The sequence below is a fragment of the Nycticebus coucang genome, chromosome 12 (genome assembly GCF_027406575.1).
Source record: "Nycticebus coucang isolate mNycCou1 chromosome 12, mNycCou1.pri, whole genome shotgun sequence".
NCBI classification, from domain to species: Eukaryota; Metazoa; Chordata; class Mammalia; order Primates; family Lorisidae; genus Nycticebus; species Nycticebus coucang.
The window spans coordinates 95,250,448-95,262,713 of record NC_069791.1 but is presented as its reverse complement, the minus strand read 5'-3'; the positions used below and the strand labels follow the sequence as shown (position 1 = coordinate 95,262,713).

At 45.4% G+C, this 12,266-nt stretch overlaps 1 protein-coding gene across 5 annotated transcripts in view; it reads left to right on the top strand.

The window, feature by feature from the left end:
* The window catches only part of ABCC1 (ATP binding cassette subfamily C member 1), a 153,627-nt gene that overhangs the window by 39,156 nt on the left and 102,205 nt on the right, over positions 1-12,266 (top strand). For 4 of the 5 annotated variants that reach the window (XM_053557315.1, XM_053557314.1, XM_053557313.1 and 1 more), the window contains exons 2-3: positions 8,069-8,245; positions 11,174-11,299. In XM_053557315.1, the coding sequence (XP_053413290.1) occupies positions 8,069-8,245; positions 11,174-11,299 (303 nt within the window). Of the gene's footprint in view, positions 1-8,068; positions 8,246-11,173; positions 11,300-12,266 lie in introns of those variants that run through there. The other variant, XM_053557317.1, reaches the window with a different exon arrangement.

The window sequence follows — 12,266 nt, the reverse complement described above, 5'->3', positions numbered from 1 at the left end:
AGAGCAGCCGCGTGGAGAGCTCAGTCTGGTGCTGCTGGCCTTGGAGACGGAGGAAGGGGCTGTGAGGCCTGGAATGTGGGCCTCCCAGAGCTGCAGAAGGCAAGGAGATAGATTTTTCCTTAGAGAGAAGGGATGCAGCCCTGTCAACACCTTGATTTTGGTCCGGTGAGACCCTTTTGAGACTTCTGACCTCCAGAACTGACTGTTGCATTCTTGTAAGCCACTGCGTTTATGGTGATCTGTAGCAGCAGCAATGGGAAACTTATATAGGCAACTGGTTTGAACTTGGTGGTGTTTGGAGGACTCAAATGTTCCTCTTGGCACGAGGAGGCCCCTGTTCAGATTCCTGCATTCCCCATCACCAGGGACCAGCATGGGGGTAGAGGGCCCTGGGCTTGGGGTCAGGCTGCCTGGCTTTGAGCCCCCACTCTCCACTTACAAGCTTCGTGACCTCAGGCTAGTTATTCAGCTTCTCCATGGGTTAATTTCCTCATTTACCAAATGGAGATCAAAATAGAACTCCCTTTATAAGTGGTCATGAAGATTGAATTAACTCACCCAAAATGCGTAAAAACAGTGCCTGGCACATAGTGCTTAGCTAATGCTAGTTGGTATTAGTGTTATTATCAATAACTGTGTAAGATTGACATGCTAAGAGTGTAATGATATAAACTTCACTTATTTTTATTACTAATGTAAGAATTAAGATTACCTTTGTTGTACCTGCAGTTGTCCTTTGCTGAGCATCAACATGCATCTGCCACTGTGCTAGAACTTGTGTGTACATAATTTTATTCAACCTTTAGAAAACAGCTCTAGGTGATAGGTATTTTTTGGCTTTAGTCATGGATAAGGCTCAAAGACATTAAGTAACTTGTCTAAGTTCATACAGCTAATACTTGGGAGAATGGGGACAAAGAAATGACAGGGGACAAATACCCTTTTTGGGAAGGTGGGGTGGGAGGAGGGATAATAGGAAAAGGAAAAATGAAACAGAGGCAGAATAGGACAGAAGTTTCTTTCAAAAACAGCAACTGAAGAGGTTATAAATAATAGTAATATTCAACACTTATATGGGCTTTCATTGTTCCCCTGTTGGGGAGCTAGGAGTAGCCCCATTTTGCTAGTAGACAGTTTGAGCTGCAGAGAGATCAGTGGCCTACCCAAGAGTAAGGAGTATGCTGCTAGTCATGGTATACCTGGGCCCTAAATTCACGCAGGTCAGGTTTTTAATCATGTAGTTATATAAAATTTCAGTCAGTGGATCTATGATGTTTGTATTGTAAGTGAGAGTAATTTCATTGCAAATTGATATTAGCAAAGAATAAATTTATTGGAGAAGTCCAGTGGGAGAACGGCTGCAGGTGAAGTTTGATCCAGCAGCCCACAGTGACGGCACTCACCAGTTTCTTTCATCTCCACCTTTGTGATGTCACCTTCATTCTCAGGCTTGCCATGATGGTGTCAACCCTTCTTTTTCCCTCTCAGCCTTGGGGCTTGCCTTAGAAATAGCTGGGGCACTTGTAAACATCATATCCTTACCTCACCTCACTAGAGAAAACAGAGTATGTGTCTTTATTGTGACAAGATCAGCCTGGGTTTTGTGCCCCTTTCTCAACTAATTTCCACGATATGGGTGAAGTACCCACGCCTAAAGCTTTGCCCAGAGTATATGGCTGAGAGTAGAGGAGTCAGGTGATGGGATGGACAAATGGGGAATGCCAGAGAAGGGATGCTATGAATGGGGACAGTGAATAACCATTACATCATGGCCTTTTGAACGATGTCTCATCTCCTGGTGCCTCGTGTGCTCACTGCTAAATGAGGATAAGTGTGGTGCCTCTTCTTAGGAGGGTTGAGTGGGCTCATGTCCACGGAAGACTTAGATCAAAGCCTGGCACGCCAGGGCTCAGAATGTGCCAGTCATTATTCACTGCACAACAGGAACTTCATGAGCTCACACAGGTCATGGGCCATGTGGTCTTGGACTTGTTCGCCAGATCCTTGAATGTCAGGGCTGAGGGGGGAAGGGGACATAAAAAGGTGACTGAGCTGCAGAGGCATCCTGTAAAGAGAACCCTCAGTCAGTGGGGAGGAGTCGGGCTCTGGGGATACACTTTTTCCACTAAGACTTCCCTGGACTGGGTTCCCCAAAGCGAAGTGCAGTGCCTTGGATGGCATGGGTAGAATCTGAGGGTGGCAGACGGGCAGGCTTGGTTTCTGAGGCCCCCTGGATTAGGAGAGATCCCCAGGGAAGGAAGAGCATGGTGTAGCTGTAGTCTGGTGACTTGTATGATGCTCAGCATTCCCCATTTGTCCAAAACCCCCAGTAGTGAGAGTCACACTTCTTGCTTCCTGGGGTTGTCAGGCCCTCAGCACTCTCTTATGACTGGTGCTGTTGGGCACTGGGAGGCCTGACTGAGGGGGCAGGCGGTGGGCGTGGCCCACGTTGGCTGCTTTCTGCCGCAGTGAAAGTTCATGTTCAGAATCAGATTTCCCCTTTTGGTGCCCTCGCTTCCTTCCTTTCCCTCCTGCTACCCTTTGGTCTGGCAGGCCATCTGGTTTTGAACAGGAAGCTAATATGTGCTCTTCAATCTGCCTTCTGAAGAGGAAGCGCCTTCCTTTGCTAAGCGTTTTCCCCATCTCTGGTTCCCCGTGTCCTTAGACGCTCCCCCAGTTTCCTCAGGAGCTCACTTCCTCGCTTGCACTTTGCTTTGTCCTTTGAGACTTTGTCCTTTGAGACATACAGACAGTGCCAGCCCCATGCAAAAGCACCCATCACACACTGTCCTGTTTAATCCTCACAACCCTTCCAACTGATGTGCTTTCCTGACCGTTTTTTATTTGCTTGGAGAAGTTAAGTGACCTGCCCAGGTTGACACAGGGTCAGAGCCTGAATTTGAATCGTCATCCACCTGATCATAAAGCCAGGGGACCTAGCTAGTCTCTACTTGGATAGACTGTTACTTAATAAAAAAAAAAAGTAAGAAATAATGCTGGAAAGGGAAGGCATGGTTTTGGACATTTTGTGTGCTTCATAATGTCTGGTCCTGGTACTGAGTTCTTTCTATGGCCCTTGAAGTACAGGGGTAGTGATAGAAAAGTAAGAATATCATTGCAAAGGTGGGAGGCTTGCAGTTAGAGGAATGGGGAGGAAGGCTTCTTAAAGGAGGTATCTGAGTTGGGTTTTGAAGGACGAGTAGGGGTTTATTAGGGCAGAAAGATATTGCAGAGAGAGGATCTAGTAAGAGGTAACTGACCAGAAGTTGGGGAATGCCTTGAAGGCAGGGACCATAGGTTTCCTGAATCCACGGTGTCTGGAAGAGTGCCTAACACATGCTCGGTACATAACCACTCCTTTGAGTAAATGTCTGAGTTGGCACACTGGGACACGGGCTAGGAGAAATTATAGAAGTAGGTGGGGCTTGAATGTGGAAGGCCTCATGGGCCACAACAAGGATCAGTTCTTTAAGGTGATTGGAGGTGGTTACGCAGCAGAGAGAGGGTCATCTGTCCCATTCGTTGATGCAGCGAAGTCCGTGAATTTTCCTCTGAGAAGGAAAACCTGATTGCTTTCAAACACATGTGGAGACCTGGTACGGTGGCTCATGCCTGTACATCCTAGCACTCTAAGAGGCTGTGGCAGGAGGATAGTTTAGGTCAGGGGTTTGAGGCAGCCTGAGCAAGAGCACAACCCCATCTTTACAAACAAAATAGAAAAATCAGCCAGGGAAAGTAGCACCTGCCTATAGCCCCAGCTACGTAGGAGGCTGAGGCAGGAGGATCGCTTGAGCCTAGGAGTCTGAGGTCGCACTGAGCTAGGCTGATGGTACTGTACTCAAGTCTGAGTGACAGAATGAGACTCTGTCTCAAAACAACAACAACAAAACATATATGGAAAGATCCTCAGTTTTATTCATCATAAAGGGAACAGGAAGTTAAACAGCCGGGAGATATTATCCAGAGGTCAGAAGCTTGCCTTGTGTGTACCTTACTAGTTGAAGTGTGGATTGTTACCTGTTTGGAAGGCAGTCTCTCTCTCTAAAGGTTATTGTGTGCAACCTTTGGCCTAGCTGGTTTACTTCTAGAAAATTATCCTACAAGTATGCTGGCTCGTGTGTGAAATGAGGTTCCTACCAGATTATTTATTCAGTGCTGTAATTGTTTGTAAGAGCAACTCAAATGCCAAGTCACCAGGAGACTGATTAAAGTCAAGTTCATCTGTACAGTGGAGTATAAAGCAGCTGTAACAAAGAATGAGGAAACTTCATGTGTACTGTGGAGTGATCGTTAAGATCTATTAAGAGAAAAAGGCCAAGTAGGGAGTCTTATGTGACAATGTTTCCTTCCATTTGATAATATATTTAGATATTTATTTTGTTATATATATATATACAAAATATGCATAAGATATTTTCTGGAGGAATACAGAAGAAGATGGTTGTGGGAGGTGGTGGAGGGAGAGAGGGGGAGGAAGGGAATGGATGGACAGAAGACTTGTTCCTTCTATCCTTTTGTTCAGAAGAAATGAAATATCAAGGAAAAAGCAAATCCATGTTACTGATAAAGGTCAATTTCCAATATTAAGTAAAAAAAAGCTAGGTTTAGAACAGTACGTATTATGGTACCTTTTGGGGAAACACAATAGGCTGTACTTGGAATCTGTCTAGAAGAACAGACAGGGTAGTTTGCTTATGACCTGGGGCATAGGGGCTTGCGAGTTCAGGGAGAAAGACTTATTTTTCACTATGTACTATTTTGTGTAGTTTGAAAAAGTTTTAGCACACAAAGCTAGGCGTAGTGGCTCATACCTGTAATCCTATGGCTCTGGGAGGCCAAGGAGGGAGGATTGCTTGAGCTCAAGGAGTTCAAGACCAGCCTGAGCAAAAGGGAGACTTCTGTCTCTATTAAAAAAAACTGTGTGTGGTGGCACATGCTTAAGGTCCCATCTACTTCAGAGGCTGAGGCAAGAGAATGAATTAAGCCCACGAGTTTGAGGTTGCTGTGAGCTGTGACACCATAGCACTCTACCAAGGGTGACATAGTAAGACTCTGTCTCAAAAAATTAAAATAAAAGCAGAGAGAATGACGTGTCTGGATACATGAATGTATGGATGAGTGCGTGGGGTGTGTCAGTGGATGGATGGGTCCGTGGTTGGATAGATAGATACATCTGGATGTATGTATGGATGTGTGGATGGATAGATAACTCTGGTTATTGTGGGGAGGACTGAGTAGGACCAAGAGGCTGGAGGTGGGAGGGATTAGGAGGCTATTGCAATAGTCCAGGCAAAGAATAACTGGGACTTGGATCAGCTTACTTAACCATTCACATATAAACTGTGTTTCTTGTATACATAATTGCATTTATCAAGTCCCCGAATTGTTTTCTTTCTAGAAGGGAACATTCCTTTGGAAGGAACTCTTTCTGCCAATTATTCAGAACCAGTTCTGTATATAATTGCCACCAATAGTTTAATCCTTTTTTCCAGCCATCGCCTTAGGAATTATAAGTGGTGTGAAACCAGTTAAAATCATCTGTCTTTGAGATGTCATTTCCTTTTCTCCATTATCAAATTCTTATTTACAACACCGTCATCCAAATGCCTGTGTCCATGAAGGCGTGAACTTTGTCCTTTTCAGGGGTTTCTTTGTGTCTTGAAGTTTCCTAGCTAACTCTCTCTGTGAGTGTTGACCTTATAAAGTTAACTTTTTAGTGATCCTTTGTTTTGGTTCTGGAAAATTAACTGTTTGTATCGTAGAACAGTTAACACCTATGAAGAACCAGCATAGGCTCTTGCTTCATATAATCCTGTTATTGTTGTTTTTATTTGAAGTAAAAAAATCCCTTATTTGAAAAAAAATTTTTAACCATCTTCTTTTTTTTTTTTTTCTTTTTTTTTTTTTCCTTTGTCACCATTAACCATCTTCTTTTTAAGTATATAGTTCAGTAGTGGTAAGTATTTTCACATTGTTGTAATTACTAGATCTCTTTACTTCCTGGAACATCAGATTGTCAAATACTTTCTTTTTTTTTTTGGTTTTTGGGCGGGGCTGGGTTTGAACCTGCCACCTCTGGCATATGGGACCGGCGCCTTACTCCTTGAGCCACAGGCACCGCCCCAAATATTTTCTTTAAATGAAATGATCTTATTTCTCTCACTGTTTATTTTTTAGTGTCCTTTGACATAGCTTTAAAACTTGTATGGAGACGTGAGACTCTGGGTTCCTCAGAGCTCCTTGGTGGTCTCACTTAGGTGATTACAGGAGGGCGCATGGTCCCTTGGGAAGGGAAGGCTGGGGAGGAGTGGACCTCGAGGAGACTGCAGCGACTGGGGCACGTGGACCTTCTCCAAAGACTGGCTGCTCTCAGTTCCTGCTGATGGCTGCGAAGCAGGAATAAGGGCTCAGTGCTGCTAGATTGTCTGGTTTTTAAAAAGAAGCCAGACATCTAAGTTTTTATATGAAATTACCTGATTTTTAATGTTTGCAGCTAATATAATATATATATATTTTTTTAAATTAAAAGCATGCCTAGGCTGGGTGTGTGTGGTGGCCCATACCTGTAATCCCAGCACTTTGGAAGGATGAGGTGGAGAATTGCTTGGGGCTAGGAGTTCGAGACGGTTGGGGCCATATAGCAAGACCCTGTCTGTACTAAGAAGAGAAAAATTAGCCAGGCGTGGTGGCATGCACCCATAGTCCCAGCTATTCAGGTGGGACTTGCTGGAGCCCAGGAGTTTAAGGCTGCAATGAGCTATGATTACATTATTGCATTCCAGCCTGGGCAACAGAACGAGACCCTGCTTTAAAACAAACCAACGGGGTGGTGCCTGTGGTTCAGTGGGTAGGGCGCCGGCCCCCTATACCGAGGGTGGCGGGTTCAAACCTGGCTCTGGCCAAACTGCAACAAAAAATAGCTGGGTGTTGTGGTGGGCACCTGTAGTCCCAGCTACTCGGGAGGCTGAATCGCTTAAGCCCAGGAGTTGGAGGTTGCTGTGAGCTGTGTGATGCCACGGCACTCTACTGAGGGCGATAAAGTGAGACTCTGTCTCTATAAACAAAAATAAACCAAACCAACAAAACAAACAAAAAGCATGACTAAAGCAACAGCAATAACAATAAACCTGTGGACGGAATGGGCTCAGTGAGGGCACCTGTTTCATACCCCTTATTTTATCCACCTTAATCATTAGGTAGAGATAGGAAATTGAGAACCCAGTAAAGGGCAATGACTTATCCCAAAGTTGTGTAACTAGTCAGTTGCCAGTTTAGAACTTGAGTTAAATTTAAATCCTCCATTACAAAACTCTTCATGCTGGTTGAGGTTTATTCTTGGGCAGGTACACCGCACCTATTTATGTACCCTTGCATCTATTTACCTATTTGGCATGTCTCTTTAGCAAAATAACAGACTTAAAAAAAAAAAAAAGTAACTGAAAGTGATTTGTTTCTGAGGCTGGCTAGTTTAGTGGTAAAATTCAGCTCTGGATCCTACCAGCTGTACGATACTGGGCATATCAGTTACCTTCTCTGTGCCTCCGTTTTCACATTCCAAAAAGGAGATGATGAAGCAGTTATCTTATGGAATTAAGGGAGATAATACATTTAAAGCACCTGGAATAAAGCGTGGTGCATAGAACTGCAGTTCGGGTGTTATCTCTCGAGGGGATGGTTGTGAAGAACAGTTAGAAGGTGCTCAGTTTACGAGCCAGGAAAGTAGAAGCGATCTACACAAGTAAAGGATTCTTCAGTTTCTAAGAGAATACCCTTCAGGGTTCCTATAAACAGGTGTCTCTGTCTTTTGTACAACAGCGGGACTCGCCACAGCTTCTGGGAATTTGTCTGTGTGTTAGGTGAGCTGTAACGTACCTTTATTCCTCATTGCTCACTTCTTAGTCTTTGTGGCAACTCATCCTTTGAGTTTGTGTGTTCATCCTGACAGATCCTCGGGTGTTGGGGTCTCATCAGGTTTTTGAAACTCCCGGCAGCTGGTTTTGAGCTCTTCTCCAGCATCTGTCCTTTTTGGCCTGTCCTGTTGACTTCCCCCCTGTGTTTGTGTTTGCAGGACTTGAATGTCACGTGGTACACCAGCAACCCCGACTTCACCAAGTGCTTTCAGAACACCATCCTCGTGTGGGTGCCTTGTTTTTACCTCTGGGTCTGCTTCCCCTTCTATTTCCTATATCTCTCCCAACATGATCGGGGCTACATCCAGATGACACATCTCAACAAAGCCAAAACTGTGAGTCACTTGAGATTTCATCGTGGTGGTGGTGGGGAGCATTTGAGTGGGGAGCAGTGGTTGGTGAAAACTGACATTTTTCTTCTACTTATTTGGCCCGGAGTTCCTTTTTCTAGAAGGCAAAGAAAAATGTAGGAGATGAAAGCGGGGGCTCTAGAGTAAAAGATGGGTTCAAGTCTTGGCTTTACTACTTAGTATTTGACCTTTACAAATTTTTTTTAACTTCCCAAGACTCAATTTCCCCACCTATGCAAGGCTCTTTCTCAAGGAAGTATTAGGAGATTATCAGGAGATCTTCTTTTATTGAGGCTACATCCTTTTGATTTTTTTTTTAATTTTAGAAAAGTTTATTTTGAAATAATGGTAAACTACAGAAAAATTGCGAGAATGCAACCAAGAACTGCCTTCTGGGTGGGGTGGGGTGGGGTGGGGTGGTGCTGTGGCTCATGCCTATAATCCTAGCACTTAGGAGGCAGAGGTGGTTGTATTGCTTGAGATCACAGGTTTGAGACCAGCCTGAGCCAGAGCAAGACCTCATCTCTTAAAAAACCAAAATAGCCATTGTGGCAGGTGCCTGTAGTAGTCCCAGCTACTCAGGAGGCTTAGGCAAAAGAATTGCTTGAGTCCAAGAGTTTGAGGTTGCTGTAAGCTGTGATACCATGACACTCTACCCAGCGTGACAAAGTGAGACTCTGTCTCAGAAAACAAAAAACTAAAAAAACCAAAAAACTGCCTTCTGTGCTGTCTACCCATTACTCATATTCACCAATTTTTAACGTTTTGCCACATTTGTTTTATAATGTGCTTTTGTTTTCCTAGGGTGAGATCAGATAATTATGGTCACAAACTCATCCTAGAAAAAGTACTGCATACCTGATCGGTGAATATCACTATGGTCACCTTTGAAGTGCTCCCCTTGGGAAGCTGTGCACCAACGCCAGTGCCTAGTTCACCCTGCAAATCAATTTGGAACTCTTTCTGGAAAGGCCATCTGAGCTATCCTCCTATGAAGTCTGAAAATTAAGTCCATGAAGTCATCCTAGAAAGCATGTTATATACCTCTTGCTGAATATCACTATGGTCACCAGATGGCCAGGGTGAGTACTTTGAAGGTGACCATGGTAATACTCAGCAATGAGGTATGTAGCACTTTTTCTAGAAGGAGTTTGTGAGGGGGCGGCACCTATGGCTCAGTGGGTAGGGCCCTGGCCCCATATACCGGGGGTAGCAGGTTTGAACCTGGCCCCGGCCAGCTAAAACAGAGCAGTGACAACTGCAACAAAAATAGCTGGGCATTGTGGCAGGCGCTTGTAGTCCCAGCTACTCTGGAGACTGAGGCAAGAGAATCGGCTAAGCCTAAGAGTTGGAGGTTGCTATGAGCTGTGATGCTATGGCACTCGACAAAGTGAGACTCTGTCTCAAAAAAAAAAAAAAAATGGGTGGTGCCTGTGGCTCAGTGAGTAGGGCGCCAGCCATATACTGAGGGTGGCAGTTTGAACCTGGCCCCAGCCAAACTGCAACAAAAAAATACCCAGGCATTGTGGCAGGCGCCTGTAGTCCCAGCTACTCGGGAGGCTGAGGCAAGAGAATTGCCTAAGCCCAAAAGCTGGAGGTTGTTGTAAGCTGTGACACCACGGCACTCTACCGAGGGCAATAAAGTGAGACTCTGTCTCCAAAAAAAAAAAAAGGAATGAGTTTGTGAACTTAGTTGTCTGATCTCATATATGTGTTACTGTTTATTTTTTCTGAATCATTTGAGAATGGGTGGCAACCTCTCCTGCCCCCCCTTATCTTTTCAGTGTGTCTTTCCTCAAAACAGGGTGGCTGTTCTGTTAGGTAGCCACCATACAGCTCTGAAATCCAGGAAATTTCACATGTCTCTGATGTGTTTTTAAAAACCCACAGTTTGTATCCTGGTTTGTCCATCGTCCCAATACCATGCTTTCTAGCACCTTCCCCTCCAGCACACCGCATGGATGGCGTGTTTTCTGCCTGCTTTTCTTCCCTCTGGAAGACCTCTTCGCCTTTCTTTGTCTTTATATAGCATGGGCATATTTGAACCTTTATTTTATGTACACTATGTCCCTCAGTCTGGGCTCTCCTGCTGAGGTGATGAGGGGCATGCAGGTCTGGTTGGAAAACTCCAAAAGGGATGTATGCCCTTGTTAGGGTGTTCCGTGTAGAGCTGTGTCTGCCCCTCACTGGTCATTTGGTCCAAGTGCCCCCTTTACAGCTGACAAGCAATCTGAGACGAGGGATGTGAAGAGCGTGGAAATGTCCTGCTCTTGGGCCCACTTTCTTCTGGACTTAGCGTTCATTCTCAGTTCTTACTGAAGCCGCTTTTTTTGATTCTTCACTCAGACATCACCTCCCTGATCAGAGGGGCCTTCCCACCCACTCTCTTACCTGTTTTATTTCTCCACATAACACTTATTCCTCTCTAATGAGAGATGATGTATTTTTCAGTTTGTTTCTTAGCAGTTTCCTTCAACTACGATGTCAGCTCCATGAGAATGGGGACTTTTCTCTGTTTGTTTTGTGTTGTCTCCCTGGCCCCTTGTGAAAAGGATGTGACCTATAGTAGGCCCTCCATATATATGTCAGCTGGCTGAATGTTGCTGATGAATGGGTATTGTGGGAGGGGCTCCCGGGCAGTGTACAGGGGTTGTGGGTACAGATCAGCTGCAGGCTGAACTCTCAAGCTCTCAGGTGCTGGGAGAATAGCCACCAGGCATAGAGTCCAGCCAGAGGAGGAGTGTTACAGACTAGCATGGGGCCTATCCACGTTCCAGAGGATATTTTTGTATCTGAGGACCATGGCCAGTGGTTTGGGGGTTGGCTGGTTCCCCTAAGCCTGAGCTTTTTGTCAAGGGGCTGGGGGAAGTTCTAGTACTGTCTCTTAGGAGATTGAATGTGCTTCTCTTCTAGGCCTTGGGATTTTTGCTGTGGATTGTCTGCTGGGCAGACCTCTTCTACTCTTTCTGGGAAAGAAGTCGGGGCGTATTCCTGGCCCCAGTGTTTCTGGTCAGTCCAACCCTTTTGGGCATCACCATGGTAAGTAGAAGCTGGCTGTGAATCCTTGACCATCTTCTAGTCACAGTGGAGACCAAAAGCAGTAGACATTTAGACATAATGAAAACCTCATAGTAAAAAGCAAGAAAGCTGGCTTCTGTTGAAAAACTCAAAGATCTATGGGCGGTGCCTGTGGCTCAGTTGGTAGGGCGCCGGCCCCATGTGCCAAGGGTGACGGGTTCAAGCCTGGCCCCGGTCAAACTGCAACCAAAAAATAGCCGGGCATTTTGGCGGGTGCCTGTAGTCCCAGCTACTTGGGAGGCTGAGGCAAGAGAATCGCTTGAGCCCAGGAGTTGGAGGTTGCTGTGAGCTGTGTGAGGCCACGGCACGCTGCCGAGGGCCGTAGAGTGAGACTCTGTCTCTACAAAAAAAAAAAAAAAGAAAAACTCAAAGATCTGGCAACACTGGACTCATAATTTTTTAGGGCAGTCATTAACTGGAGCTTGGATGCAGCAGTGACCTTCAGATGGGCACATGTTGTCCAGTTTGCCACAGTCCCCACTGTGCGCTCTTGCCCTTCCTGCCACTGAGGTTGAATGGAAGATGCCACCTTTCTTTTTTTTTTGTTTTTGAGACAGACTCTTACTATGTTGCTCTTGGTAGAGTGCTGTGGTGTCACAGCTCACAACAACCTCAAAGTCTTGGGCTTAAGCGATTCTCTTGCCTCAGCCTCCCAAGAAGCTGGGACTACAGGTGCCCGCCACAATGCCCGGCTATTTTTTTGGTTTGTTTGTTTATTGTTTTGTTTCTGTTGCAGTTGTCATTGTTGTTTAGCTGGCCTAGGCTGGGTTTGAACCTGCCAGCCTCGGTGTATGTGGCTGGCACCCTACCCACTGAGCTACAGGTGCCGCCCGCCACCTTTCATTCTTATACTGGCTTCCTCAGTCATTTATACAAACTGCGTGGGACCTAATGGCCTCTTGAAGTTTCAGGCTATGGTGTAGGAGGT